Source organism: Chenopodium album, chromosome 1, assembly GCF_948465745.1.
Source record: "Chenopodium album chromosome 1, dcCheAlbu1.1, whole genome shotgun sequence".
Lineage (NCBI taxonomy): Eukaryota > Viridiplantae > Streptophyta > Magnoliopsida > Caryophyllales > Amaranthaceae > Chenopodium > Chenopodium album.
In genome coordinates, this window is record NC_137834.1 from 52,733,543 (window position 1) to 52,760,043 (window position 26,501).

Consider the following 26,501-nt stretch of genomic DNA (forward strand, 5'->3'; position numbering starts at 1 on the left):
AATCTTACGATTCTACGTTCGATTTTACGATCCGATTCTGATAGCCCTTTCCGATTCAAAGTAGAATCCCGATTTTAATAACTTTGCTCTAAAGAGCTTTAATTTGATTACAAGGAGAATCCCTAATGAACACTGAACTGACGGTAACACAATAACACCTAGTAACCTTTCGGGATAATGAAAGTGATGAACAAAAATATATTTTCTGGAAAATTTTGGAAGAACAATTTAAATGCCCCCCATAATGTCTAGGTGGAAGGTAATTAATGGAGTCACTCCCGCATTATGGGACTTTAAATACTAAGGTGAAAAAATTAAAACATCATAAAAACCTTATTGTCTCACCAGAGAATCTATCAAACATTCCAATCGTCTGGTGTCTAGAAGAGTTTTGCCATGCTCGAACCAAGGACAGAGTACTGATCAAAACTTGGAACCCAATTGCTAAATTAAATCTTTGTCAGATACATGTTAATGACAATGAAGATCATATAATAGAGCAAATGATTTCCTCCCAACCTTATGGAGCATTTTGAGCCATGACCCGAACAAGAATATGGAGTGTATAGATGAGGCAAGGAAGTGATTTGAAACTAAAGCAACTGAGGACAAGTAGCTGGGAATGATCCTACCATTATTGACGTGGATAGAGCTTGGGAGCGGAGGAAAGATTCCAAAGGATGGAATGGAGGTGCACGGTGGGTCATCTACCAAAACAACATTCAGAAAGGATCATAGCAACACAGGCACGACAAACAAAGATGAAAGGCTATTTGCCTTTGTGATGGAATGGAATAGAGATCTAAACAAACTGCATGAAAGCTACTAAGGCAATAACACACCCTACGACCATGAAATTGGAAAAACAGAACTTGGCATGGGATATTACATGGTTATCAAAGTTACTCCACTATTTTCTAGGTCAGGTGTCGCAAGAGCTCACATTGTGGCTGTTAAGACCAGGAGCGCCCAGCTTCTCCTTCTCATTCCCCCTAGCCACACCCAATTTTTTTTTTTTTAAATGACAATAAATTAAGTAAACAAAACATTTCCGTTAAAAAAAATAGTAAACAAAACATGACTTTGTCACAAAAGTTTTCTAAAAATGGAATTTTCTCATTGCTAAATAGAATAACATTGGGCAATGCAACACACTGGTTAATCAAAATAGCTTGCCAATACAAGCAGAGTCCACATTAGATTTTCTAAACAGCAGTAACACAACAGCACAGGTAAAATTTTTCAGAATTGTGATACACGGGTATATACTACATTTGCTCAGCAAACTGCACAACATAGCTGTGAAGTGTATCCTAGCAGCTCAAAAGCGCAAAAAGACAATGCCATCTTTTAAGATCAAAAAGTTTTGCAACCTTCAGTGACTGCAAACCTATTTTTCAAGATTTGGTAATACAAGGGATAACCCAAAGAACGAATTAATGAAAATCTTGAATTACTAAAATATAAAAGAGATATTAACTTACATTATGATAGAGTGCGCCTATTGAAAGACTCTATAGTTAAGTTGGCTGTAAAAGCTGGAATTGAGTTCAGCTTTCGAATAAACATCTCAACCTACAAAAAAAGAGAGAAAATTGTTCCTCAAGATACAACGAGAAAACCTATATATGCTTAAGCTGTCATCTACCTGTCGCGATATTTCACGCTGTTTTGCATAGTCATTTATCTACAAGATCCAAACATCATATATTAATACAGCATCAAATTGAAAAACACAGTCACAGGAGTACAAAGTTTGTGAAAGATTAAAGTCTACCGATAAAATAGTAGAAGATAGTGTGTATGCAGGAGAATATTACATATCATACAAAGACAGTTGTCAGAGCTTCACTATTCATGTAAATTCACTTGTTATTTGATACACAATATCATAAAAGTATTAAGCTGTTTATTTCCACATTATAAGATCATAAAATAATTTGCCTTACCAAAATGTTTGTGTTACCCGACTCATATTCAAATTCTAGCTTCTCATCATCACTTTGCGCATAGATAGATTGAAGCGTGAAACGCGTTATAGGAATACCATTTGGACGATGTCGATCATCCATAACAATCTGTCAAATCATGTATGAGTAGATGCAAATGAGACTCATCAAATGTCCACACTTAATAAATTAGATCTGAACAAAATTACATATGAAATGAATCTCAGCTCAAAACCTATGAACACTTTTTTGTATCTCCCTTTTGCACTCCTAGCAGTTTCAATTCATTCGATCACATCAATTTTTTTCTTAGCAATCATAGTTTCTTTGATACGACACTTGCATGTTGATATTCAATAATACACATCTTCTACTAATGCGACAGATTTACTCCAACTGCTGTTTGCAGGAGCAACCAAAGTTGTATTCCATAGGAATTAGACCTAAGGAGATTTTGGGAATTTCATTTGTAGGAATTTGAACACAACATATTTACTTGTTTATCATTATAAATTATAAGAAGAAAGTAAGGGTTGATGAGTAAATTTCTCCAAGTCATCTTTGCATTCTCTGAATCTCAAATATGTCACTTTCTAAAACTATACCAAAAAGTTATTTTTTGATCAATCGGAAGATAATACTATGTTAGAAAGGAAAGAGGAAATTAGTTATAATAATCAAAGAAAGATGAATATATGTACCCCCTCCATTTTTATTTAACTGTCTAATTTGAAATCAGTGGAAATTCCAATGCAAATGGAACCTAATATTTAAAGGATAAACATTAAAACATATATTTCATCTATTCTCCTAATATTAAAACAATTACCATTTTAATAAGTTTCATAAATATTGCAACATTACCATATATGCACATGTTCTCTCTCTCTCTCTCTCTCTCTCTCTCTCTCTCTCTCTCTCTCTCTCTCTCCTCTCTCTCTCTCTCTCTCTCTCTCTCTCTCCTAATCTTAAATCTCGTGTCTTCCCCCTTTGTTGCAATATGGAGGGAACCGAGGAATTACTTCAAAACATAATCAATCATAAGGCACAATTTTTAGTTTCCAATAATATAATATTTATATATTTGTGCAGTACATAACTTAAAATATGTTAGTTACAATATTTGATTGAGAAATGTGTACATTCTAAATAGAATAATCAATAAGGAATAGAGGGAGTAATTTTTTAAGAGATAATTATAAAGCTAAACACAGCCACTAACACGATATTGTCACTGGCCGCTAAAGAGACTGACATTCTTGACCCCGGAGCTGGACTCATAAGCCAGGAAATTTTATATCGTAAAATAATACGAAATTCAATTTTTAACAATTTAAAATCAAGAATATGTACCTAATTCCTAGCAAGATATGGTATTTGGGACTTTTCAATTCACCTCAAATACCAATTTTGATCCTCGAGACACAAGAGACTTGAACACATGGACATGTAATCCGAAACAAGTACCCAAGTTTAAGAAACATAGTTGGTAAGTTATAGATATTTTGGAAATTTCTCCTTTAATATACCTTATAACCAAAAAGTTCACAGCATGCCCTCCTGAAAACTGAGATTCTATCAGCAAACACAGTCTTGTACCTGGTCGATCAATAGTTTACATGTAAGTAAATGAGGAAATTTGGAGACTAGCAAATCAGCTACTAATCCTGACCTTTCCTCACGCTTCTCAAGTGTTGCTATTTGCTCTTTCAACTGCACTATTTTACCAGAAATATACGAGTCCACTAGCTGCCCCGCATCAGCTGTTACATTTTTTAATAAAAAGAAAAAAAGGATAAAAAAAAAAAAAAAAAAAACAATGTTAATTCCTGAAGACGGCTCCACCGTCAATAAAGATCCATCTTCTTAGGAAAAGCACGAAGCTGCACAATAGACGGCAAAGTACGTTCATAAAAATAAATAAATAGCCCAAAGCAAAACAAACTAAAAACAATAAAATAAAATCAGCATGCCTACCTAAAAAATGGTGAAAGAGACAAAAGAATCATTTTTATTGAAACATAGCCTTGGTTGGGGAGGTTAGCCTATAACTGTTTCTAGTCATTTTTATTGAAACATAGCCTTGGTTAGGGAGGTCAAAGCCTTTTTTTCGGTGTTCCACCCGGTTCACCCTTTAGGCTAATCCTGATTCAGGGATCAATTCTGAATGGTTAGGTTCCAGTCCCCTCCCAATTGTTGTTACGGGGGGTGATGGACCAAGATCAGCCTATAACCCTATAACTGTTTCTAGTTAAAAGGATACCATTCAATGTCATTTCCTCTGGTGATGGACCAAACAATCAAAAAGTTACAGTCAAAATTATAAATTATGATTTTTTTTTTTTCTTTTTGGGGGAGCGGGGGGGGGGGGGGGGGGGGGGGGGGGAATCAAGGAGCCTTTTAATAATTTGTTGTAAGTTCTGTAATAAACATACAAAAAGCTAAGTAATTTTCATGCTTTACTAGTTGCTAGCAGTTTAATGTTTTCCAGATAAAAGAATCAATATCTTTATGGAGGAAGGGGATCAAAATTCCATGTAAAAAGAATATTAAAGGAGAAATGTCCAATCCTGTTTTCATTTGACAGAACCATTCAAGGTAAGACCCTGGTCCCAGAAAGCATAAGTTCAAACTCTAAAGCATAAAAAAATTATTATATTCCCTAATGAATCTTTTCAGAAACGTATGTTTCATTATCATTACCCATATAGTAGACAGAATGAAGCAACAAGCAATAAACAATATGAGAGAACACATATTTCACCAAATGATACTGAAACATAGTGTCTAATACTTCCTCAGTTCCCTAAATAAGAGGGTAAAGGTGGCAGTCGTAGTAATGCTGGTAAAAAAGGAGAGGGGATGGAGATGGAGGTTGTAATTGAAAAACATGAAGAACATGGGAATGGTTACTGCCCTGGTGGAGTGGAAGAGTCAGAAGTGGGATTTGGACATGGAGAGGGGGGTGGGTCATAAACATAGAGGGAGTAATGTGGAGTTTTTTAATTAATTTTATGTTATTAAAGTAAGGGTAAATAAGAATATTACATTATAAAAATTACCTAAAAAGAAATGGGTCAATTAAAAAGAAATTTCCTAGAGATGAATTTTATCTATTAGTTTCTCTTAAAATCTAACAGACCAGCTAGGAACAAAACCTTATCTACAAACTCATTTAGCAGGCACTAGAATTTGGGTGCAGGTAATGCTTTGCACTAAGGTTTAACAAAAATAAGTCAAGTTCATTGTGTTTGGGAAACACAAGTTCAGCAAATATTAGTTCTCTAAGTCATTGAAAAACACTTGAGTTTTTCAACTTCAAAGTAAAATGAGTAAGTCAACTATCTCACTAAATCACACTTTGGTTTACAATTACAATTTATTAAATCAACCATCTCAACCATCAATCCTTAAGCTTTAATTTGTGCAATACACAGTCAGGGAGTCAATAGTTTAATAACATTCTCCTTCCTTTTGAAGAGATAAGGTCGAAAAAGACTTTGCAATTTTGTGTTCAGCTTCAAAGAGTCTTATTACAGACTGCATGCGTCTAACCCTCGCCCCATACACCACAAGTGTCAGGAGCCTTTTTATAGACATAAGAGTAGTAGCATGTGTGCTATGTTTATTTCTAAGCTGAATCAACAAATGACGTGGCACTCATGCATTCTTCCAAAGTTTAAAACATTTGAACTTGAAACCTATAATATGTTATTCCATAAAAAGGGATTTATTGTGTTGTTGACTGACATGGTAATATACCATGGAAAGGGAGACCTGATGGGAAATTTTCAATAAGTTGCTCTGACTCAGGTACACAAATCTCACACACATACACACACACACACACAAATATATATATATATATATATATATATATATATATATATATATATATATATATATATATATATATATATATATATATATATATTTATATATATATATAACTCAACAATTTTGTGACAAACTTTAACGACTTTGGTCAAATAAGTGTCCTACCCATGTCCAAGTGTCAACATAGCTAACAAGGTTTCCTCAATATTAAATTGATCCTTTCTCTAGATACAGATGGTGGATACTTGTTTGACCCAAATACTATTCATAAGAAAATCATGGTTGAAAAATAGAAAGCTTCAAATGCTACCAAAGTTGAGTTATTCATATCCTTTAGCAGCTTAGCAACATACAAAAGAGAATAATTGAAATGACAGCCAAAGGAAGGAATAGGATATGGAAAAAAAAAAAAAAAAATTTATATTTTAATTTCAGGAACTATATAAATCATCGCAAGAATAAAATGCAATAAAGTTAAGTAAATATAGTTTGGACCTGATTGTTTCTTTAGTTCTTCTACAACCTGAAGTTTCTCATTAGCCTTCTGAAGTTCACAATGTAAGGCTTCTATAGTTTGTCTAGCCTCACTCTCAACCCCCAGAGGATTCACCATTCGCAGAACTTTTGTATTAGCAGACGAAAAATCACCATGTCCTAACTGCCGAGAAGAAAACAAATGAATCAATAACGCTGTATCAAGAAAAGAAAAGAAAAGGGAAAAAGAACAAAAAAAGGGGGCACTATATAGCTGGTACGCCTGGTAGCATACTAACAACATGGTTTCATCCTCTGTTGTAGAATGCACATACCTGCACCTGTCCTTTACCAAAAAGCTCTTCCCCAACTAGCCTTAACATATCATGAATACACATTATTACAAGACAATGTCAATGACAATAGAAAGCCACAATCAACTTGTGGGCTTGCTCAATTAGATCAGGGAAGAATAACTGTAAGCTCCCACAACCCTCCATTCCTTCTCTCATCTTCCCACACCACACCCCCCCCCCCTTCCCCCCCGACCCACCCAAATAAAAAAGAGAGAGAGAGAGATATCAATTGAGTAAATTGCATGAAAACTATGCTGTACATCAGCCATACAATTGTACAGTAGCATTTGAGTAATACATTGAACTTGCCAAGAAGAATACAAGAAAATCAGCAGAAGTGTGTGACGCTCTAGGTATTGCCACTACACAGCATTTTTAATGCCCCTACACTTAATTTGGGCTTGTGGTCCAGTACCAGTGTACCACATGAATTCAACTTCAAAGAAGAGAAAATTGATGCCAGCAATTTCCTAACAATATTCAGTTGCCACTAGTATCAGTCTACACTTCAATAATGTGCATACATGTCACCCTAAAAACAAAAGAGGTAAAGGAATATAGAAAAATAGCCACCCACAACTGACCACAGACCCACAGCATATAACACCATCCATCAATAGATAACCACATGTAACCAACCACTACCTATAACTACGTGCTACGCATAGAACTGTTGACAGTAACCTTCTAAGCATGTCTCTATCACACTACAGCTTCCCTGACCAGATAATAATAGTCCTAGAACTTTTTGTTTTCTAAGCCCATACGTATAGAGCTTTGAACTTTGTTTATGGAAAGTATGGACCACGCTTGAGAATCCTTTTGCACTTTGCAACATGTGATTCAAACTTACATTGTTTGGAACTTCTCTTTAGTTTTAAATTATTATTGAATGATGTTTTGCCTTTATGTTAAAGTGGTAACATCCACAGGTTTTCATATTTAGCATGGAGACATATTAATTTATGAACACTAATTGTAACCTTCATTAGTCATTACTTTCCTTCCATTACCTAAACTTCACTAATACTAATACTCATACTAATACTTTTACTAACACTAATACAAATACTAATATTATACTTACACTAATACTTTTACTAACACTAACACTAAGGCCCTGTTCACTTCAACTTATTTTTGCTAAACTTAAATTATTTTTACTGAAATGAAATTATTTTTGCTGAACTGAAATTATTTTTACCGATTGCCTGTTATATTTTTTCTTTAAAATTACTGATTTTTACTCAACTGAAATTATTTTTATTAAATTGAACTTACTTTTACTGATGAACTTATTTTTACTAAACTAAATTTATTTTTATTGTATATTATTTTTTTAAGGTGAAGTGAGTAGGCCTAATACTAATACTAATACTAACAATAACAATAATACTAACACTAATACTTTTACCAACACTAAAACTAATTCTAACACTAACATTAATACTAATACTACAATTAATACTACTTCTAATACTAATACTAAAGCAAACAAACTATGTTAATGCCTCATAAAAAGATGGTGGACACACACTTTACCCTAACCACATCAAACAAAACATTCAAGAGGAACGTAGACGGCCAATCATGCAACAAAAAAAAATATTTCCATGTAATTATCACAATACAAGACACACATCCAAGAACACCTAAATGAACTAGGCAAATTTCAACTAGAGTAGAGAATATACAAAAACTATAAAGCAAGAATTTTTTTTCTTTTTCTTAATAAGCAATCATACTTTGGACTCCAAAAGAGCAATATCAGAACGAAGACGGTCACCCTCTCTCTCTAAAGACTTTATTTTTCGTGCTTCACTGTTTAGCTTCTCATTCAGCACCCTAATCTCGTTATGATGACGATCATCAGCTGCTTTATGTTCACTAAGATTGATCTCCAATTCTTTGATGTAACTGTCTTTTTGGGCAAGAGATGATTCAAGCCCCTGAATTCAGAACATAAATAAAATAAATTACCATTAGACAACCATGCAAGTGCACAGTAATTAGAAACTAATGATGAAACTGAAAAAACCTGAGTTAAGGCTCTCCCGACAGCTTCACTACCAAGCTCTACATTCGTCTGCTCTTTCAACTCATTATAAGCAGTTCTTAATTGATCTCTTTCTTCATTAACTGATGATAGCTGCATTTTTCAAATGAAAATAAGAACAAAGGATAAGTCATAATTGCTAAATAGGGTAAATAAGACGGAAAGGAAACCAATGAAAAGTATTTAATGTACAACAAATAGAAAATGCAAACCTCACACAGACACGAAAATCTTTTCCAAGTAAAAACTCAGACACCAACATCTCAATCTAATTGATGGCAAGCCTTTTATGAGACTAAATAGGATTCCCTAGTGCTAAAACTTACACATTATCAGCATGTCCTATGGTTAGACACTAATTTAAGGTGAAATGAAGAGTCCAATAGTGATACAATATACGCAAGTCTTCTTTCATGTTTAAGTGCAGTGCATGGGGATTGTGGAATCTTCAGCTTGCCCCTGAATTATAGCATATCTGTAGCAAATGCAGCTTGAAAAGTCTGGAACTGGCTAGGGAGAGGAGATTGCTATGCCACAACGCTTTTATATCAATTCAATGGTGCATCCATATAAGTGGTTAGAACCAAACTTGAGCATCATTTTAGAATTCATCTTTTCTGTAGGATACAGTAACTTATATAGCTTCCTTTTGGGCTCAGGTGACAGAGGTTTTCGAGTTTCACTCAATTTTCAAGATTCAAAGCAATTAAAGTAATTCATAATAAATTTGGGGATTAATCTTCTAATTCATAAAATCTTTGTACAAACAAATTATTTCCCTGATTACAAAATGTAGTTCCTTTCATAGTAGAACCTTTATTCACAGTGATTCTGTTAAGACTTATACCTTATTGTAACTTTTAGTGCTGCGCATTAGTGCTGAACAAAAATCCTAGAATTTAACATATGATACTCAGCTCTTGTAGTAACAAGATGGTGGGCTGCAACATTCAGGCTGTGCTAAGCATAGGCCTATTTGTTTCCTCATTATCTTTACAATCAGATATAGCATTAGTGCATTGCCCAATTCTAAAAAATTTCAAGAAGATTCTACTGTCATAAATAGCTGCTTAAGATACACTTCACTTTTAGGATTCATTTACAATCATAGCATTGACAGACCACGAAAAAAGATGCATACAAATGATTTTAATTTTATCAGTCAGGTTTAACAGCTTTAAGCTCAGAGTCATGGTTTGGTAGCTCTAATTCATTATTTTACTATTTGGATTCTGGAGTAAACTCTTAGACTCATTCCAATTATAATATATTAGACTTCTTCTATTTCCTTTACTTTTTGACAAGAGCACTTAAGAGAAACTGCATAAAGCACAAGGGGCAACAGTATAAGCAGAGGTAAAATGTCTCCCAGATTCTAAACGTAGTCTAGTCTAGAACTCTAATTCACAAACTTTTCTTGCTCAAAATAACCTCTTACGAAACGACCACATGTAACTCTACATCAGTATACCAATTAACCAACAATCAATCAACTGAAAACTAAAAGATTCATTGAAATTTGGGCAAGCAAAAAATCTTAGTTAACAGACAATCTGATTAAAGGATAGAAGTCCTTAAAAGCAAATCAGAGGAAAGAAATACAGTAAAACATACTTTCGATTTTAGTTCCTTAATTTCTAACTTCAATGATTCTTCCCTCTCCTTAGCTAATGCTGTTTCTGATTCAACATATTTCTTATCAGACTCAGCACTCTCCAGAGCTACCTCAAGTTGTTTCAAGCGTGTGTTTGCCTCTCCTAGCTTTGACATGCCGTCTATCACCTCCCTGTATTACCAAAAAAGCACTCAGCATGAAATCATGACATACTGTGGCACGCTTATTAGCACAAATGGACAAATTAGATAGATAAGGCAGATACATAAGAGGCACATCCCAAAGTCCAGCTTCATCTAAACTTGTGCTCATGTTTATAAAATATCACAACTATCGGGAGGATCACAGTAATGGTCAGTGTCATAGAAGCAGCATCTCAAAGGTGTTACAGCCAGCTTTACTGCAATTGTGGCATGGATTTACAAATTGGAGAAATTCCACTTTATTGACCAAATGAATGTTGGAAACATACTTGTTGAATTTTAAGAGCACACTTTTCATAGGACCTTATAATTTTATATTAGTCACTGGAAAAAAAAGGGTACTCAACGTTTACAGTGCCTAAATAATGAAAGTAAACACTAACTATACTTAAACATACAAAATATAGCAGTAACATAATGGACCATAATGGATTAACAAAGGCACATGATTTCAATAAACACATGTGCCAGAAATTTTTCACAATAACACTAATCTGAGAATCTTTTATACGAAGACCTTCAAGTAACTAAACAGCCTTGATTTGATTCCATACATATACAGAACATATCCAGTGTTCATCAAAACCTTTTTATAAGATAAGCAACTCTATGTCTTGATGGATAAGTAGACAAATTGATGAAAAAATTGTACGTACTTGTTACAAAGATGAAAAAATTGATCCCGAAAGTGCATAACAAGACGAATCTTACAAGACCACACATGAATACATTCTTCCTTAAAATCCTTTTGTACTCCCTCTATTTTTAAATACTTTTTGCACTATTCATTTCAACTTTTTGTACAATTCATTTGTCCTCTTTGACTAATGTTTGTGATTTATACATAAGAAAAGATAGTCTTGTGGGAATAATCTTAATGAATAGGTTATTAATTTTCAATTGCTAGAATTTATATTTATTGATAATTAAAAATACTATTGATCAAAGATTAGCATCGACATGCGTGCCCTGGAGAAATGGAGCAAGTATTTATAAAAGGAGGGAGTATAAATTAGTAAATTACTGAAGATGGTCAAAGTGTAAGTTGTGAATAGTGTCAAGAATGAAACTGTAAAGAACATTAAGAAAATGGAGGTAGTAATTTCCATTGAATTCTTATTTTCCAAGCATACAATAATATACTTAATGAAGCTTTTCTTTCAAATTTGACTACTGAACTATTGAGAACTTAGCAAGAAAAGCCTTTGTTTGCAACTAGAAAACATATGTACTTGGCCATTCTAGAATTCCAAGGGTTTTAACTTCATATTTCCATAAATTATGTATTGAACAAGAAGATAGAAATCAAAATTGTGCTGCAAGTTTAGGCACATACTTCTGTAGAGCAACAAACTTAAGGGGGACATCATCGGAAGATTCAACTCCGGGAATTTCTTTCAAGATTTTCTTCCAAGAAGCCAATTCATCCTCCAGTACATTCATACTTAACTGAATCTCTTGTAACTTAGTTAGATCTGCCTCTGCCCTTTCCCTCCACCTTTTTTCTTCTATGAGCTTCTCCTTCAACAGCTCGATGTTCTCATGAGATGCTTTCAACTTCCTTGCCTCAAGCACTTCACACTCCTATTAATGTACAGAACCAAAAATAAAGAGATCTGGTGAGAATCAATACCAAACATGTCAATTTATCAACAGATAACAAGCAGAAAAAGCTGACAACAAAAAGGCAATGAGACCAATGCCTGAAGCCTCGACTTTATACACACAATGAAAGAGTTTATCTAAATGCAAAGAATCTCTAACACTTCTGGCTTTGTGTTAAAGATTTATTAGTGACACAATAACATTCAAAACACCCTTTTATCTATGATTTTACTTTCTTCACCCCACCCCCAAATCCCCAATTTAGGTGATGTTCAAATAATATTGAGCAGAAAAATTAGAGAACCCACAACAATATACTCCTCAGGAACTACAAACAGATAAGAGCTACAAGAAAGAAACACTATACCAGCCTCATAAACACACATATCCAAAGCACCACTTGTTATCTTAGATTAAGAAAATTTTTTTTCAAATGAAATTCTAAGACAATGTACGGTCAATCCTCCAGGGACCAAGAATACAATGAAACACTACACCAGCCTCGCTTTGATTGAGTAAGGAATTTCAGGAAAGACCAGTGATCAAGCGCCCATCTGTCTATAGAGTATTAAAAAAATAATATTAACCACTAATCTCTCGCAAAAAGGGTTACCGCAAGACCCCTAATGGTTTTATTCAATCATTTTTCTTCGATCAATTGACGGTAACTTATGGCAATTCATGTTACCGCAAATCGTTTTGGGACTAAGGCTTTGTTGTTGCTTTCTTCAATTATTTACCCTTATAAGCTATGTTATTCAGACTTAATATTTTAATTAAAGTACGTGTCGTATTCTAACTCTATGACCAAAATCCTGAAAAAAAATCATAAAATTGTTGAGTCGACTCTTGGACATGTGTACGTGTCAGAATTGGGTACCTGGGCCTGAGCAACGTAGCGCATAAGCTGCCACCAACAGTAAATTCTGCTGCTCAATTCTATTAACACTCGTAACAATAATACAGCACCGGTTTATCACAGCAATTTACACTACTAATGACAGCAATTAAGGGAAAGCTTGGTTGTCAATTGATTAATGGAAACTTACGATTACAGGGATAGTCAATGGCTTGAGGCCATAAATCTCATGGTAGCTTTAGGCTACTACTGTCAAAGAAGTTCTTACTTAATTTCTGGATACTTGACTTACTGCCCTCCTCTCTTACTAATACTAAGCTACTCCATGACTAAAGAGATACATGTGACAATTAGACATAAAAATAGCACAACCAAAATAAGACATATAAATTACTACTGCTACTTTCCCTAATAAATCCTTTATGATATTTGTCTCTTCTCTTTGTTGAAGTTGACTCCCTTAGATGTCCCCATCATTGACTCCTTCTATCAAACGGTTACTTGTTCCTCCTTGTTGAACCTTGTGCACTCCTGACTTGGGCCTCCTTAAATAAACCTTGATGGGCTGGGCCGTACCCCTAGCTGAATCCATAACAGACTAAGGCTTTGTTGTTACTTTCTTCAATTATTTACCCTTATAAGCTATGTTATTCAGACTTAATATTTTAATTAAAGTACGTGTCGTATTCTAACTCTATGACCAAAATCCTGAAAAAAATTCATAAAATTGTTGAGTCGACTCTTGGACATGTGTACGTGTCAGAATTGGGTACCTGGGTCTGAGCAACGTAGCGCATAAGCTGCCACCAACAGTAAATTCTGCTGCTCAATTCTATTAACACTCGTAACAATAATACAGCACATGAAGAAGAGTTACAAACTACGGATTTCTCCTCTGCTCTTACAAAAAATTAAGGCAACAAAAGGGCAACCAAAAATTGGATCCACCAGTAACAGTTTCTCTGCTATCTAGGTTGCTATACTTAGTTATAAAAGACACGAGGCGCACCAAGGCGCAAAGGGTCCCCGGAGCCTAGGCGCACGGCGCAGGGGCGCGCCTTTTGTATAAGAGGGGCAAATATTTTTATTTTTAATTCTTATATTAAATAACTGCTTTCTTGGTATTAAATATGTGAAACTAAATTTGTTTATTTTTTTTTTTTTTAAAAAAAAAACCTCCTATTTAATTTAAATTTAAAAACTGATTAAAAAAACTCACTTGTATTATTAATACCGACTTTTAAAAAAGCAAATTTATTTTTAAAACCTGATTCTTTTTTGTAAAAAAAAACTTTTTTATAAAAAATCAGAAATGAGGATATATGTTTTAAATGATCCCTTAAAGAAAAAAGGAAAAAAAAAAAAAAAAAAAAAAAAAAAAAAAAAAAAAGAAAAGAAAACAGGAAAGGAAAAGGTGGACAAAAGGGAATGATGAAGAGAGAGAAAGATAGGAAAAAAAAAGATCGAAGGAAGAGAAATAAAAAAGATCAAAGAAAGAGACTAACCTGGGAGAGTTTGCCGGCAAGGCGGCGACTATTCCGGTGTCGGGATCCACCGGAAAAGCTCACCGGCAACTTCTGTTGCAGCAGCAACAACTAATTTCCCAATTATTTCACAATTCGCGAATAAGGGTTTCTCATATTTAGGGTTTTTTATTTTGGGGTAAAATCGATGCTTATTCATGCAATTGATTGAGGGGATTTACTCGAAAATGTAAACAAAGTCTGGGTAAGATTTAATTTGAATTTTTTTGGGTCTCCTTCTATTAATTCAACTCAAATCTCCTCTTTCTCTCGCGTTTGAACATAAAGCGGCCTAGGCGCAGCGCCTTGCGCCTTGGCAAAGACGGTATGAGGCGCAGTAAGGCGCGCGATTTCAGTAGGTGCTTGCGCCTGCAATGGTTAAAGCGCCATGACCTGCGCTTTTGTGAGCCTTGCACCTAGGCGCACTTTTTAAAACTAAGTTGCTATAGGAACAGAAAAGAGGAGAAAACTATAATTTAACCTAGGTGCAGCAAAAAAGGGCTTCAAAAAGATAAAGCTGCATGGTACTTTCAAGATGGAGGACATACAAACATTGCAAATAGACATGGTCATGCTGAGCCTGCAGGTCCAGAGGTGTAGCAACCAAACACCAGTACAGGTGGTCATGATGAGATCTTTAGAACATACAATTGAATAATGGAAATGAGGCAACAACTACACGACTGACTAATACTAGCCTTGATCTCTTTCGACAAATTATTTCCCTTGTATATTTAGATATTAAAATAAAAAAGAAAAGTCAAAGCCCTCATAAAACATTCACAATTACGAGGAACCATATTCTACCCAATTGCTCATGTCATCAGAGAACTCCACTCGATTAATTATTAAGAGAACCACTAAAATATAATCCATCAGAAATTCCAATTGCTATTCTTAATCCATCTTTCTTCTTTCCCAATATGTCCTTTATTATCACTGACAAGTCTTATAGCTGTGACACCCATCAAACCCCAAATCAGTTCGCAACAAAAGAAGCACTAACTAAAATATCTTACGACTCCATCTCTGCCCAAGCTTAACCAGTTAAAGAAAAGGATTCACCATTTAACTAAAGCAATATTGACAGAAGGCCTAAAAACGCTAAAACTCGTTAGTCCCTACAACTTTTAATGTATTTAAGAGAACAAGCCTGATCCACATCTTGCAGGTAAAACTAAAGCTGCAGAATTTCCAAGCTACCCTGCAGCCCCAGCCCCTCCCCCTTCCTACCAAAATCTACCAATAATTCTTTTGATGAGACAAAATTCTTGACTTTTGAAGTCCTATACATGTAATAAAAGCAAAATGCACAAGAAATGACTTTAAAATACACTACACATACATAATTTCTTAGCTCCTCCTGCAAATGCTTCACTAAGACATCGTGCTGAGAAGAACTAGAACCCTTCTCTGGGCATGTAAAGCTTGATATTTTTGTTTCTAGCCCATTCTTCTCTTGCAAACACTGCAAATTACACAACATACTATAAATTAAAAGTATAGAAGAGAAAAGGAGTCTTTTGAAAAAAAACATTCAAAGAATAGAAACACAAGGCCATGCCACCACACTCCTGAAAATCACAAGTTGGACTCCACTAAAGCAAGTTATTAACTACATAATAAACTCTTTTAATATATACAAGTAAAACACTACACTTTCTTATTGGGGCTGTTTAGTCCTTTATTCTTGATCTTTATTACAAAGTCTACAAATCAATTATGAAGCATTTCAATAGCAATTTCAATACAAAAATTTAATCTTTTATAGAACCTCAACTAATTCAAGGAAGAGGATAATGGTTACCATATTGCAAATTTCAATAGATATAAAAAATACACACACACACACACACAAGTAAGTTAAGAAATACAATTCTATTAATATGAGACTGAAATTACAAAAGGGAACTAGGAGTCCATCATACTCTGGAGGCAGATATAGACAAAGAGATAAAAAAAAAATCCAATCTCACAATGCATCAAAAAGGATATGACATAAATAATCCCATTAGATGTGTCTAAATTCTAAAGAGAGGCTAAAAACTCCACCTGATCCCAGATTCTAAATCACAAAAAATCCATTACTGCAGACAAAACAAAGTTTTGTCAACAACTACCAATTAAAGCATGTGTTTTGAAAACTAACTATTAAATTTTTTTAAAAAAAAACTATCACAAAGTTGTAAAAAGTTTAAGTAGCATTACCACTCTAATAATTTTGGCTAAAATTTTCGGCATTTGGGTCTCACTTTTTACCTTTATGAAGGGTAATTTAGTCAATTTACATGGTAATTTTATGAGGTAAAGGTAAAAAGTGGAACCTACATGTCAAATATTCTAGATGGAATTATTAGAGTGGTAGTGCTACTTATTTTTTTTTTACAATTTTGTGGTAGTTCTTTTAAAAGAAATTTTTAATAGGTAATTGTTTTCAAAACACGCGCTTTAATTGGTAGATCTTAACAATATTTCCCAAAAAAAAAAAAAAAAAAAAAAAAGAGTGCAGTAAGCCCCTTTCAGCTAGAATCTATGGGATGACATGAAGTTTAAAAAAAAATACAAAGAATTCTTCCAACCTTATTGAGCTGTTTGCTAACATCTTCCAGCTTCTCCTTTAACTGCTCTGACTCCTTTACAGCATTACTAGATTGAAATTGCGCTCTTTCAAGCTTTAAAAAAAAAAAATCAAAAGAGATTAGGAGGAAACATGATAAATATATGTTATAGATTTTTAAAAGGAACAATGTAAATCCATCATTTCTACTCACTTCAGCCCTTAACCTAGACATAGAAAGCTTTGAATCTCCTTTCAAATGCTTGAGTTCGTCTTGTAAATGATTCTTTTCTCTTTCTGTGCTGTCTGAAAGCTGGTTTAGCTTCCGCTCTAAACGGTTAGCTTTCTCTTCAGCAGCAGCTGCTGAAGATTCTGAACTTCTGCGCAGGCTTTCTTCCTTTTGGAGCTTAACCTGAAATGCAATCCCAAAAACCAAAAAAAGAGCTCAAAGGTTAATACCATTAAGGTAAGTTTTATATCTCATTGTACTAAAATTTGTCTTCTTTATTTCTTTGTATTACAGGTTAAACCATCTCAAGCAAGTAAAAACTAAATTACAAAAACACAAGCATATTAGATCACAACCCCTATATCTTAAGTTAGTACTCGCCTCAAGTTCATTGCATTGTTGTATTTGTTTTGTCAGTCGCTCCTGAGATTCCTTGATCTCCTTCAAGAGCTTATCCTGCAGTGACTGCTCACGGCCTCTAGCAGCAGCAAGCTCCTGCTCGGCATACAGGAATTGATCTCGATATTTCTTCCCTTCTTCTTCTGAAATGATATTATGAGCAGACATAATCACAAAATGTTCTTTTAACCAATTCCATCTCTATAGCTAACAATAATGCCATACGAAGGAACCATATTATTTGACTCGAAAGCCAAAAAGAAGTTAATATGAAGCTCAACTTTTATTCAGAATATAAAAGAGTTCAATACATACAATATGTTGCTGAAATAAAATTTCTCATAAACTACCTGCTGTCAAGAGGTTCTCGTTCAATGTAGCTAATTTGGACTGATTTTCAGCAATTGTTTTTTCCATGCTAGCATAATTATCCAAAAGCTCGGCTTTAACCTGCAAGACAATACAAGACTATTATAAGTACACGATCAATTTGTAAAACCATCAACGGCTAAATTTACAAACTATAAAAGACCAAGACAAACAAGTATGCAACCGAAAAGTGACTTCTATTACTACTTCCACGGTTCCACCTTCTGGAACTTATAGTCAATCAGTCATATTGCAACCTTCTGGTTTCGCCACAAACTCGCTAAAATACGTCACACAAATTGTCAAATTCCATCTCTCTCCTACTCAGGGAAGGGTTATGTACCAAAAATTTATATTCATATTCTACAAAATGTAAAATTTTATCTCAACATACTAAAATAATATACTCCGTATGTGACTATTAAATCCGGACCAAGGAGCATATATTATTCAAATAAGCTAAGGCAATGATGAACATTTCGTATCCTACTATTACCTCAAAGTTGGTAAACACACTACTCACCAGGAGATTATGAATTGGCAATAACCATGAAAATCAACATTACATTTGATTTCTTTATGCAATTGTTGGTATATAGGAGTAATATATAACAATAATTGCTTCAATTATAAAATCAAGCAAATAAAAATAGGCTACTCACTAGAAAAATATGAAATGGCATTAACCATTTTGATTTCTTTATGCAATTGTTGGTATATAGTACTAACAATTGCTTCAACTATAAAATCAAGCAAATAAAAACCCCATATAATTTGACAAAACAAACAAAGTTATATACTCCACTAAAAACCAATACCATTTGACGGCATTGATAGGTGCAAAGCAGATGATCGGAAGGAAGAGGAGAAGATTCGGGTTGCGGCGAAGGAGGATCCTCGTAGATGACAAGGCGGCCCGCGGGAGAATCATCCTCTGGAGGAATGGATTCGGCCCTGCGTTTCCTTGGAGGTGGTGTTCTCAATATCATTTGGGTCTACTAAAGAAAACTCAATTCCTTAGTTTGATATCCTAGGGTTCTGTGTGTTTTTGGAATTGCAAATTTGGGTTTTTGCTATCGACTATATTTGAAATGAAATTGAAACTTGAAAGGCGCCAAGTTTGATGATACAATTTCACGCTCTGCGTGTTGTTTTAGTTGTATTAGAGAATCAAAATTGGAAGGGATGATGAATCATGTTGTGTGAGGGTTGTACGGATGGAGAAGTAGTGAGTGTTCTTTGAACTTTTTTTTTTTTTTTTTTTTTTTTTTTTTTACAAAGAGTACTATTAATGAAAAGTATTATTACAACCTAAACTAAGTACAGAAAACAGAAATACACGATAGAACATTGGGGGTCGGACCATACAACTTCTTACGTTTAGGAAACCAAATGTACTCAGTGGGACAAGAAGCTATTCTTTTAAAGTCACTTAACCTGCAAAACAAAGAGTTAGTAAAACATGCTGGAGACCTACTTTGCATAGTGGCATATTTCCTTCTAAACCTGGGACGGGAAGACGAGACTAAACCCAACAATACCAATTTGATGTTGGTGCAATGGTGACTAGGCAGCACTTGGTACGGAACACCACTGTATTTGATTTCCTATTACTACAATTGAAATGGAAGTAAAATCTAACTACTTAGAACTGAGATCCAAATCGGACTAGCCGGTTCGGATCATTTTATTCACATAATTAGGGCATGTTCATATTTACTGAATTGAGTTAAACTGAACTGAACTGAACTTGATTTGGGGTATTTAATACCCCTATGTGGACCAATAAGAGAGCGACACGTGTCTCTCTAAGAGGCGTCCAATTGGACTCCCCAGAGGGGTGACACGTGTCACTCGGATACGCCCCCTGGAAATAGCGGCGTTCAAGGCCCAAATTCCAAGGGCGCCGCAAAAGCGTTGCCCTAATCCCTAGGTCATCAAACCCTAAAGTAGGGCACATTTTCTTAGGATCCTATAAATAGGGAGATTCCCCCAATTATTGGGACAGTCTTTTGACACCTCAAACTTTACGTCTTAATCATTAAGACATCTATTGCTCTCTAAAACAAAGAACACCTGAGCTTGGAATCCGAGCAGATAACTTACTTTCCACACGTTTTACTCCGATTCGTACTAATTTAATCTTCGGAGGGGGGCCTTCGCCCATTCGGAGCTCCGTTTGTTTTGCAAGTACAGGCGCCCCTTGACGAATCCAGTCTTTGAGTTGTAACTCTCCCAAGGGACACAAAAAACCCAGAAACTTATGGCGCCGTATGTGGGGAGAGTACCTCTAAGATGGCATCTCAAGATCAACCTGTGCCGCCTCCATAGACCAATCGGCCCCTGGAAGAAGTAGTGGTCCAGTCGGGCCATGACTCTTGTGACGATGGAGACATCGAAACCTTTGTGGCCCCAGACGGGTCCCTCATCATTAAGCGCATCCCTCACAAAGACAGGCGGGAGCGCAATGCTAACAAGGCGGGTCCAGTAGGCCCCCTGGATAGTCAAGTAAGCCCTCAGAGCAGCCGACTGATCCTTCCCAGGCGACAGGGTCAGCCCCAGTCACCCGAGATGAACTCATGAAATTCATGAGCAGCCTCAAAGGTGAAATTAAGGATTTAATCAACAAGCGGTCGGCTGCTCCTAGAAAGGAACAGTCGGCCACAAAACCAGATTAAGTTGGAAAACAGAAGTCGGTCCTGGACCGTCAGCCGACCCCTCATCCTGCTACAAAGGAGAAGGCTCGACCCTAGTTCGACCTTTCAAGACTTATCATGATAGCTTTCAGAATCGGTGACAAGAAAAGCCATCCGGCATGTACAGCCGGATGGTAGCAAGAAAACATTTTCTGATGCTCAACAGTACATCGAGCAGAAGAAGACCCAACAATTGTCAGAGTCGGCATCTACGTCGACTTATCATGATAGCTTTCAGAATACCTCTATGAGGAATTCTCAATCCATACAAGGGGCCCCGTCAAGCGGCCCCCTCGTACAGTCGGGGCCCTATGTAATTAATTCGGCGCAGTATATGGCACAGCCATTATACAGGCCGCGTGCTTTGCCCTACATCCAGCCTGCCTTCTTCGAAAGGCAAGCGGCATATGTAACACCCCCAAATCTCCCTCTACGTAAATACTATAGTTATACATATACAAATACCGTAGATATAGACTTGGGCGTATTACCGCCACGTGAAAACGTAAGGCTTAACTAATTACTCAAACTGCAGCGGGAAAATAACTAACTTTTATTAATAATAAAATGAGTAACCATAATAACTGTTTCAAAATAATCCAATCAAAACTCCACACATAAATAAAATTAACTCCTAACTATGTGATCCCAATCCCGACCCTAGTATGCGCACGAACAACTCCACACCTGAAATCAAGACTGCTTACCAAAAATGGTAAATAGGGCGAACCAAAACTAAAAGGAAAACGGATTAGCACAAATGCTAAGTACGTATAAGTACAAGACATGTAAATACTTTTATTAGTCAAACATGTTTTCGAAATAACCATTTAACTTGTCACAAGTCATTTTCAAAATTAGACTTTCAAAAATTAAACCTTCCAAGGGTAGTAATTTTCATCAATCAAAGCTTTCCAAACCAATAGATTTTCAATTTATAAACTTCCAATTTTAAAATATAATTCCAAACCAATTTTCCTCACCTAAGTGTGCACACACCCCAAGCAAGTTATATTATACTCGAGGAAAGACCAGATCATACAAAGCTCATGGTCTTACTTAACCAGTCCCGGGTAGAGGGACAATTAAAATATCAAATACTCAGACTCATAATGAGCTGCAAATTTTAGATTAACTCAATCAAATGATTTATAAATTAAACAAACTTTTATTAAATCAATCAACACTTTTAGAGATCAAACCTTTAAATCATAAAATCATATATTTTAACTCGTCATAAAAGTCATTAACTTAAATATTCATATGTATAATCATTAAAACAAACATTTACCAAACACGCATTCAAAATTGTATCAAGGACCTAGCCACCTATATGTACCTTGATCACGAGAACAAATAAGGTACGATCACTAAACTTGACCACGATCGAGGGACTCCTTCTACACAATTAAAATAACCTTAATTAATATAAGGTTAACAAAACTAACACAAAACTATAAATAATACCCTATTTGTGCATGGACTACCTAAATATTAACCTTTATAAGATCAAGTCTTATTAACAAGTTATTTTAGTATCAAAATAACAATCTTAGTATCAAAATAGTATTGTTAGTATCATAAATGGGTATTAGAAAACATAATAATAATAATAATAATAATAATAATAATAATAATAATAATAATAATAATAATAATAATAATAATAATAATAATAATTTATGATAAGTAAGGGAATATGAAGAGTAATATGTATATATATTGGCAAGGGGTAAGGAGGGAAGGTGCGTATTGCACCTTATTGGCAGCAGATAGCGTCAAGCAAGGACGGCAGCGACAAGTTGTTTCCGGCGACAGTAAGGTGGCGGCTAGGGTGGTGGCAATACTTGGTTGCGGTTGCGGTGTTTAATCAAACAAGAAGGGAATAGAGGAGGGCATGAGATTGAAAGTAGAGTAAAGAGTTTTTTGATTTTTGGTGTGAGAAATTTGTGAAGGGTTGAGGGTTTATTTATAGTGTTTAAGGGTGGAAAAGATAGAGTTCAAGAAGGTATAAGATTAGTGTGAAAACTAGATAAGTTTGGTTAGTTAAAGGAAAAATGGAAACTAATAATCTCACCTTTGGGTTTTCTGCTCAAAACAATCCCACCTTTTCGAAATCCCAAAACAATCCCACCTTTAACCCCCATCTGCTCAAAACAATCCCTTTTACCCATAACCTGTTTAACCGGTTAATAGTTTTATTTTTTTAAACTTTATTTCTTAAGCTATCCTCCCTAACCCCTTCATTGTCAGCTCCACCATTATCACCACCCCTCCACATCCACCACCTAATCAACACCACCACACCACCACCTGACCCAACCTTGCCAGCAGCCTTCCCACCCAATTCCGCCTAGTCCACCACCTAACCCACCGAACTCCGCCTAGTCCAGCAGCCCTCCCACTCAACCCCAAAACACTAGAATTATACCTGACCTTAGCGATCCCGCGACCCACCTAACCTTCACCGTCGGAAAATCTTACCTGACCCACGCAATAAATCTTGAACACTAATTGGGTCTTCCATTAAAGCACCTTGCAATTGTTGAATATTCTTCTTCTGACCAATTATCTTTTATTTTCTCGCTATTATTATTATTGCAAATCCTTATTGCAATTGTTACTGTTGTGGAGTTTGAGTTGTATGATGAAATTGCGAATTGCAATTGGTGGAGTTTGAGTGGTATGGAATTGTGGGTCAGGTGGGATTTTCCGATCAGTGGCCTGGGTATGGTTGGGAGTACTCTTTGTTAGGCTCCGGCAAAGGGAGGTTGTTGGGTCTAGTGGGCGGCTGGTCCGGCAGGGAGGTAGTTGGGGAAGAGGGAAGAAGACATGTTTTTTTAATTAATCTTAATTTTTTTTTGTTTTTTTTTTTAAAAAAAAAAACCAATCAAAAGACGACACGTGGCAAGTAACCTTTTGAAACAGGTTACCAATTTTACAAACCGGTAAAAGGTTTGTTTTGAGCAGATGGGGATTAAAGGTGGAATTGTTTTGAGATTTCGAAAAGGTGGGATTGTTTTGAGTAGAAAACCCAAAGGTGGGATTATTAGTTTCCATTTTTCCTTAGTTAAATGAACTTGAATGCCATTTAGTCTAGGTTAATTTATGTGAAAAAAATGAAAGATATTAGAGAAAAAAATAAGATAGGTGTTAATTGGTTAAAGAAATAAGATAGGAAGGTAAATTAGGAGATTATATCACTTAAGGAATTAAGGTTGAAGATAAAAATCTCAAACACACGGCCAACTTCTTCTTCTTCTTCTTTTTTTTTTTTTTTTTTTAAATAAATGAAAATCATACTTAAATAAGTAATTAACAAATATAAATATTTTATATAATAATAAAACTTAGTTAGTTGTAAATCATATTAGATATTATCTTTACAAACTCTTGAAATTGCTAGTATAAAATATAAGCCGACCTTTAAAAGATAATTAAGCCTATATTATTAATTTAGAAATCCAAAAATAATTAATTGTTCAAATGATTAAATACTTGTATTTGGCGCCAAAATTTAAAATTCATTTTGGCTCCAAATTAAATAATTTAATAACTTTCCAAAATATTTTCTAAAAAATCAGGGTATTACAGTCTACCCCCCTTAAAAGAAGTTTCGTCCCGAAACTTAAAATTATTTAATAACTCGAATTAATACTCTAAATTATCTTAAATTGGTTAAAATTTAGTAAGTTCATGCACAACCTAAAGACTTTACTCAAAAGACTCACTTAATAAAGACATAAAAAGGAAAGCGCGAAACTCTATTGCATTCTACCCCCCTTAAAAGGAAGTTACGTCCCCGTAACTTAACCACTCACCATGAAAAGGTTAGGGTACTTTTTACGCATTTCTGCCTCAGCCTCCCAAGTTGCTTCCTCAACCTTATGGTTCGACCATAGAACCTTGACAATCTTCACATCCTTGTTTTTGGTGCTTCTAACTTTACTATCTAAAATTCTCACCGGTCTTTCTTCATATGTCAAACTCTCATCTAGCTCAATTGTCTCTGGTTCTAGCACATGTGCAACATCAAGAACATACTTGCGAATCTGGCTCACATGAAAAACATTATGCACCCTTTCCAGATCCAACTCGTTGGGTAAGTCCAACTTATATGCTACTTTCCCAACTTTATGAAGAATCTCATATGGCCCAATGTACTTTGGGCTCAGCTTTCCCCTCTTACCAAATCTCATTACCCCCTTCATAGGAGATATCTTCAGCAACACCTTCTCTCCTATTTGGAATTCTACATCCCTGCGCTTCTCATCATCATAGCTTTTCTGTCTATCTTGGGCTGCTTTGATTTTCTCCTGGATCAACTTCACTTGCTTAGTAGTTTCCTCGATCATTTCAGGCCCAAGTACAACAGTTTCACTTATGTTACTCCAACAAACTAGGCTCCTACATTGCCTTCCATACAAGGCTTCAAACGGGGCCATTCCAATGCTTGCATGATGACTATTATTATATGAAAACTCAATTAAGTCTAAGTGGTCTTCCCATGAACCTTGATACTCCAATACACATGTTCTCAGCATGTCCTCCAAGGTCTGGATGGTCCTTTTAGTCTGACCATCAGTTGCAGGGTGAAAAGCTGTACTCATCAACAACTTTGTTCCCATGGCCTTTTGCAAACTTTTCCAAAAGTTAGACAAGAACCTCGAATCACGATCTGAAATGATATTTGTAGGCACTCCATGATACTTCACCACAAACTTCAAATATGCCCTTCCTAACTGATCCATAGACCAAGTGTTTTTCATAGGTATAAAGGTTGCAGACTTGGTCAATCGATCCACAATGACCAAATCGTGTCATTCCCTGCCCTGGTCCTTGGTAATGCCCCCATAAAATCCATGGCGATCGAATCCCACTTCCACTTTGGTACTTCCAAGGATTGAACCATTCCTTGTGGCCTTCGATGCTCTATCTTCACTTTTCTGGCATGTTAAGCATTTTGCCACAAACTCTGCTACTTCTTTCTTCATGTTTGGCCACCAAAAGACCTTCTTCATATCCTTATACAATTTATCCCCTCCAGGAAGCATTGAATAAGGAGAGCTATGGGCCTCCTCCATCAGTCTCTTCTTGATGTCTCCACGATGTTGTGGAACACACCATCTCCCTTTGAAGCGAATACTTCCCTCATCTGCAATAGTAAAGTATAAAACCTGCCCTTTCTCAATCTTCTCTTTTATTGCCTTCAACTTCGAGTCTCCCAACTGACTTTCTCTAATATTATCAAAAATAGAAGGTTTCATTGTCAAGGCATTCAACATCTTACTGACCTCTCTGTGCTCCATCACTTCTAAATTCATCTTCTGAAATTCCACACACAGCTGGTCTGGTAAAATCATCATGTTCATCAAATGGCTAGTTTTCCTACTTAAAGCATCAGCTACCACATTAGCTTTTCCCTCATGATATTGGATATTCATTCACACTATAATCTTTCATAAATTCCAACCATCGCCTCTGTCTCGAGTTCAAATACTGCTGAGTGTAAATGTACTTTAGACTCTGATGATCAGTGAAAATTTTACAAGTTGCACCATATAGATAATGTCTCCAAATTTTCAAAGCAAACACAATCGCAGCTAACTCCAAGTCATGGGTTGGATAGTTCACCTCATGCAGTTTCAACTGTCTCGAAGCATATGCAATGACCCTCCGATTCTACATTAAAACACAACCCAATCCAAACTTCGATGCATCACTATACACCTCATATTGCCCACTTTCATTTGGCAAAGCCAACACTGGTGTTG

General features: G+C 35.5%; 2 protein-coding genes across 3 annotated transcripts; both read right to left on the reverse strand.

The window, feature by feature from the left end:
• Positions 1-1,158: 1,158 nt before the first annotated feature.
• Positions 1,159-19,263, reverse strand: LOC145555994 (mitotic spindle checkpoint protein MAD1-like). 2 transcript variants are annotated; one of them, XM_081617699.1, is made up of 17 exons: positions 18,850-19,262; positions 18,013-18,112; positions 17,645-17,805; positions 17,249-17,446; positions 17,057-17,149; positions 15,823-15,945; positions 11,827-12,074; positions 10,287-10,458; positions 8,655-8,765; positions 8,362-8,565; positions 6,282-6,444; positions 3,622-3,712; positions 3,479-3,548; positions 1,950-2,078; positions 1,649-1,687; positions 1,485-1,575; positions 1,159-1,390 (listed from the first exon to the last, which is right to left on the reverse strand). In XM_081617699.1, exons 1-16 carry the CDS (start codon positions 19,018-19,020, stop codon positions 1,486-1,488), a joined length of 2,163 nt encoding a protein of 720 aa, XP_081473825.1. In that variant the 5' UTR covers positions 19,021-19,262; the 3' UTR covers positions 1,159-1,390; position 1,485. The 2 variants fall into 2 exon arrangements, with proteins under 2 accessions (XP_081473825.1, XP_081473820.1); XM_081617694.1 differs by having other exon boundaries at positions 1,159-1,575; positions 18,850-19,263.
• Positions 19,264-25,547: 6,284 nt separating this feature from the next.
• On the reverse strand, positions 25,548-26,093 carry LOC145632699 (uncharacterized). The gene has a single exon (XM_081685047.1). The coding sequence runs from the start codon at positions 26,091-26,093 to the stop codon at positions 25,548-25,550; it is 546 nt and encodes a 181-aa protein (XP_081541173.1).
• Between the last annotated feature and the right edge of the window lie 408 nt (positions 26,094-26,501).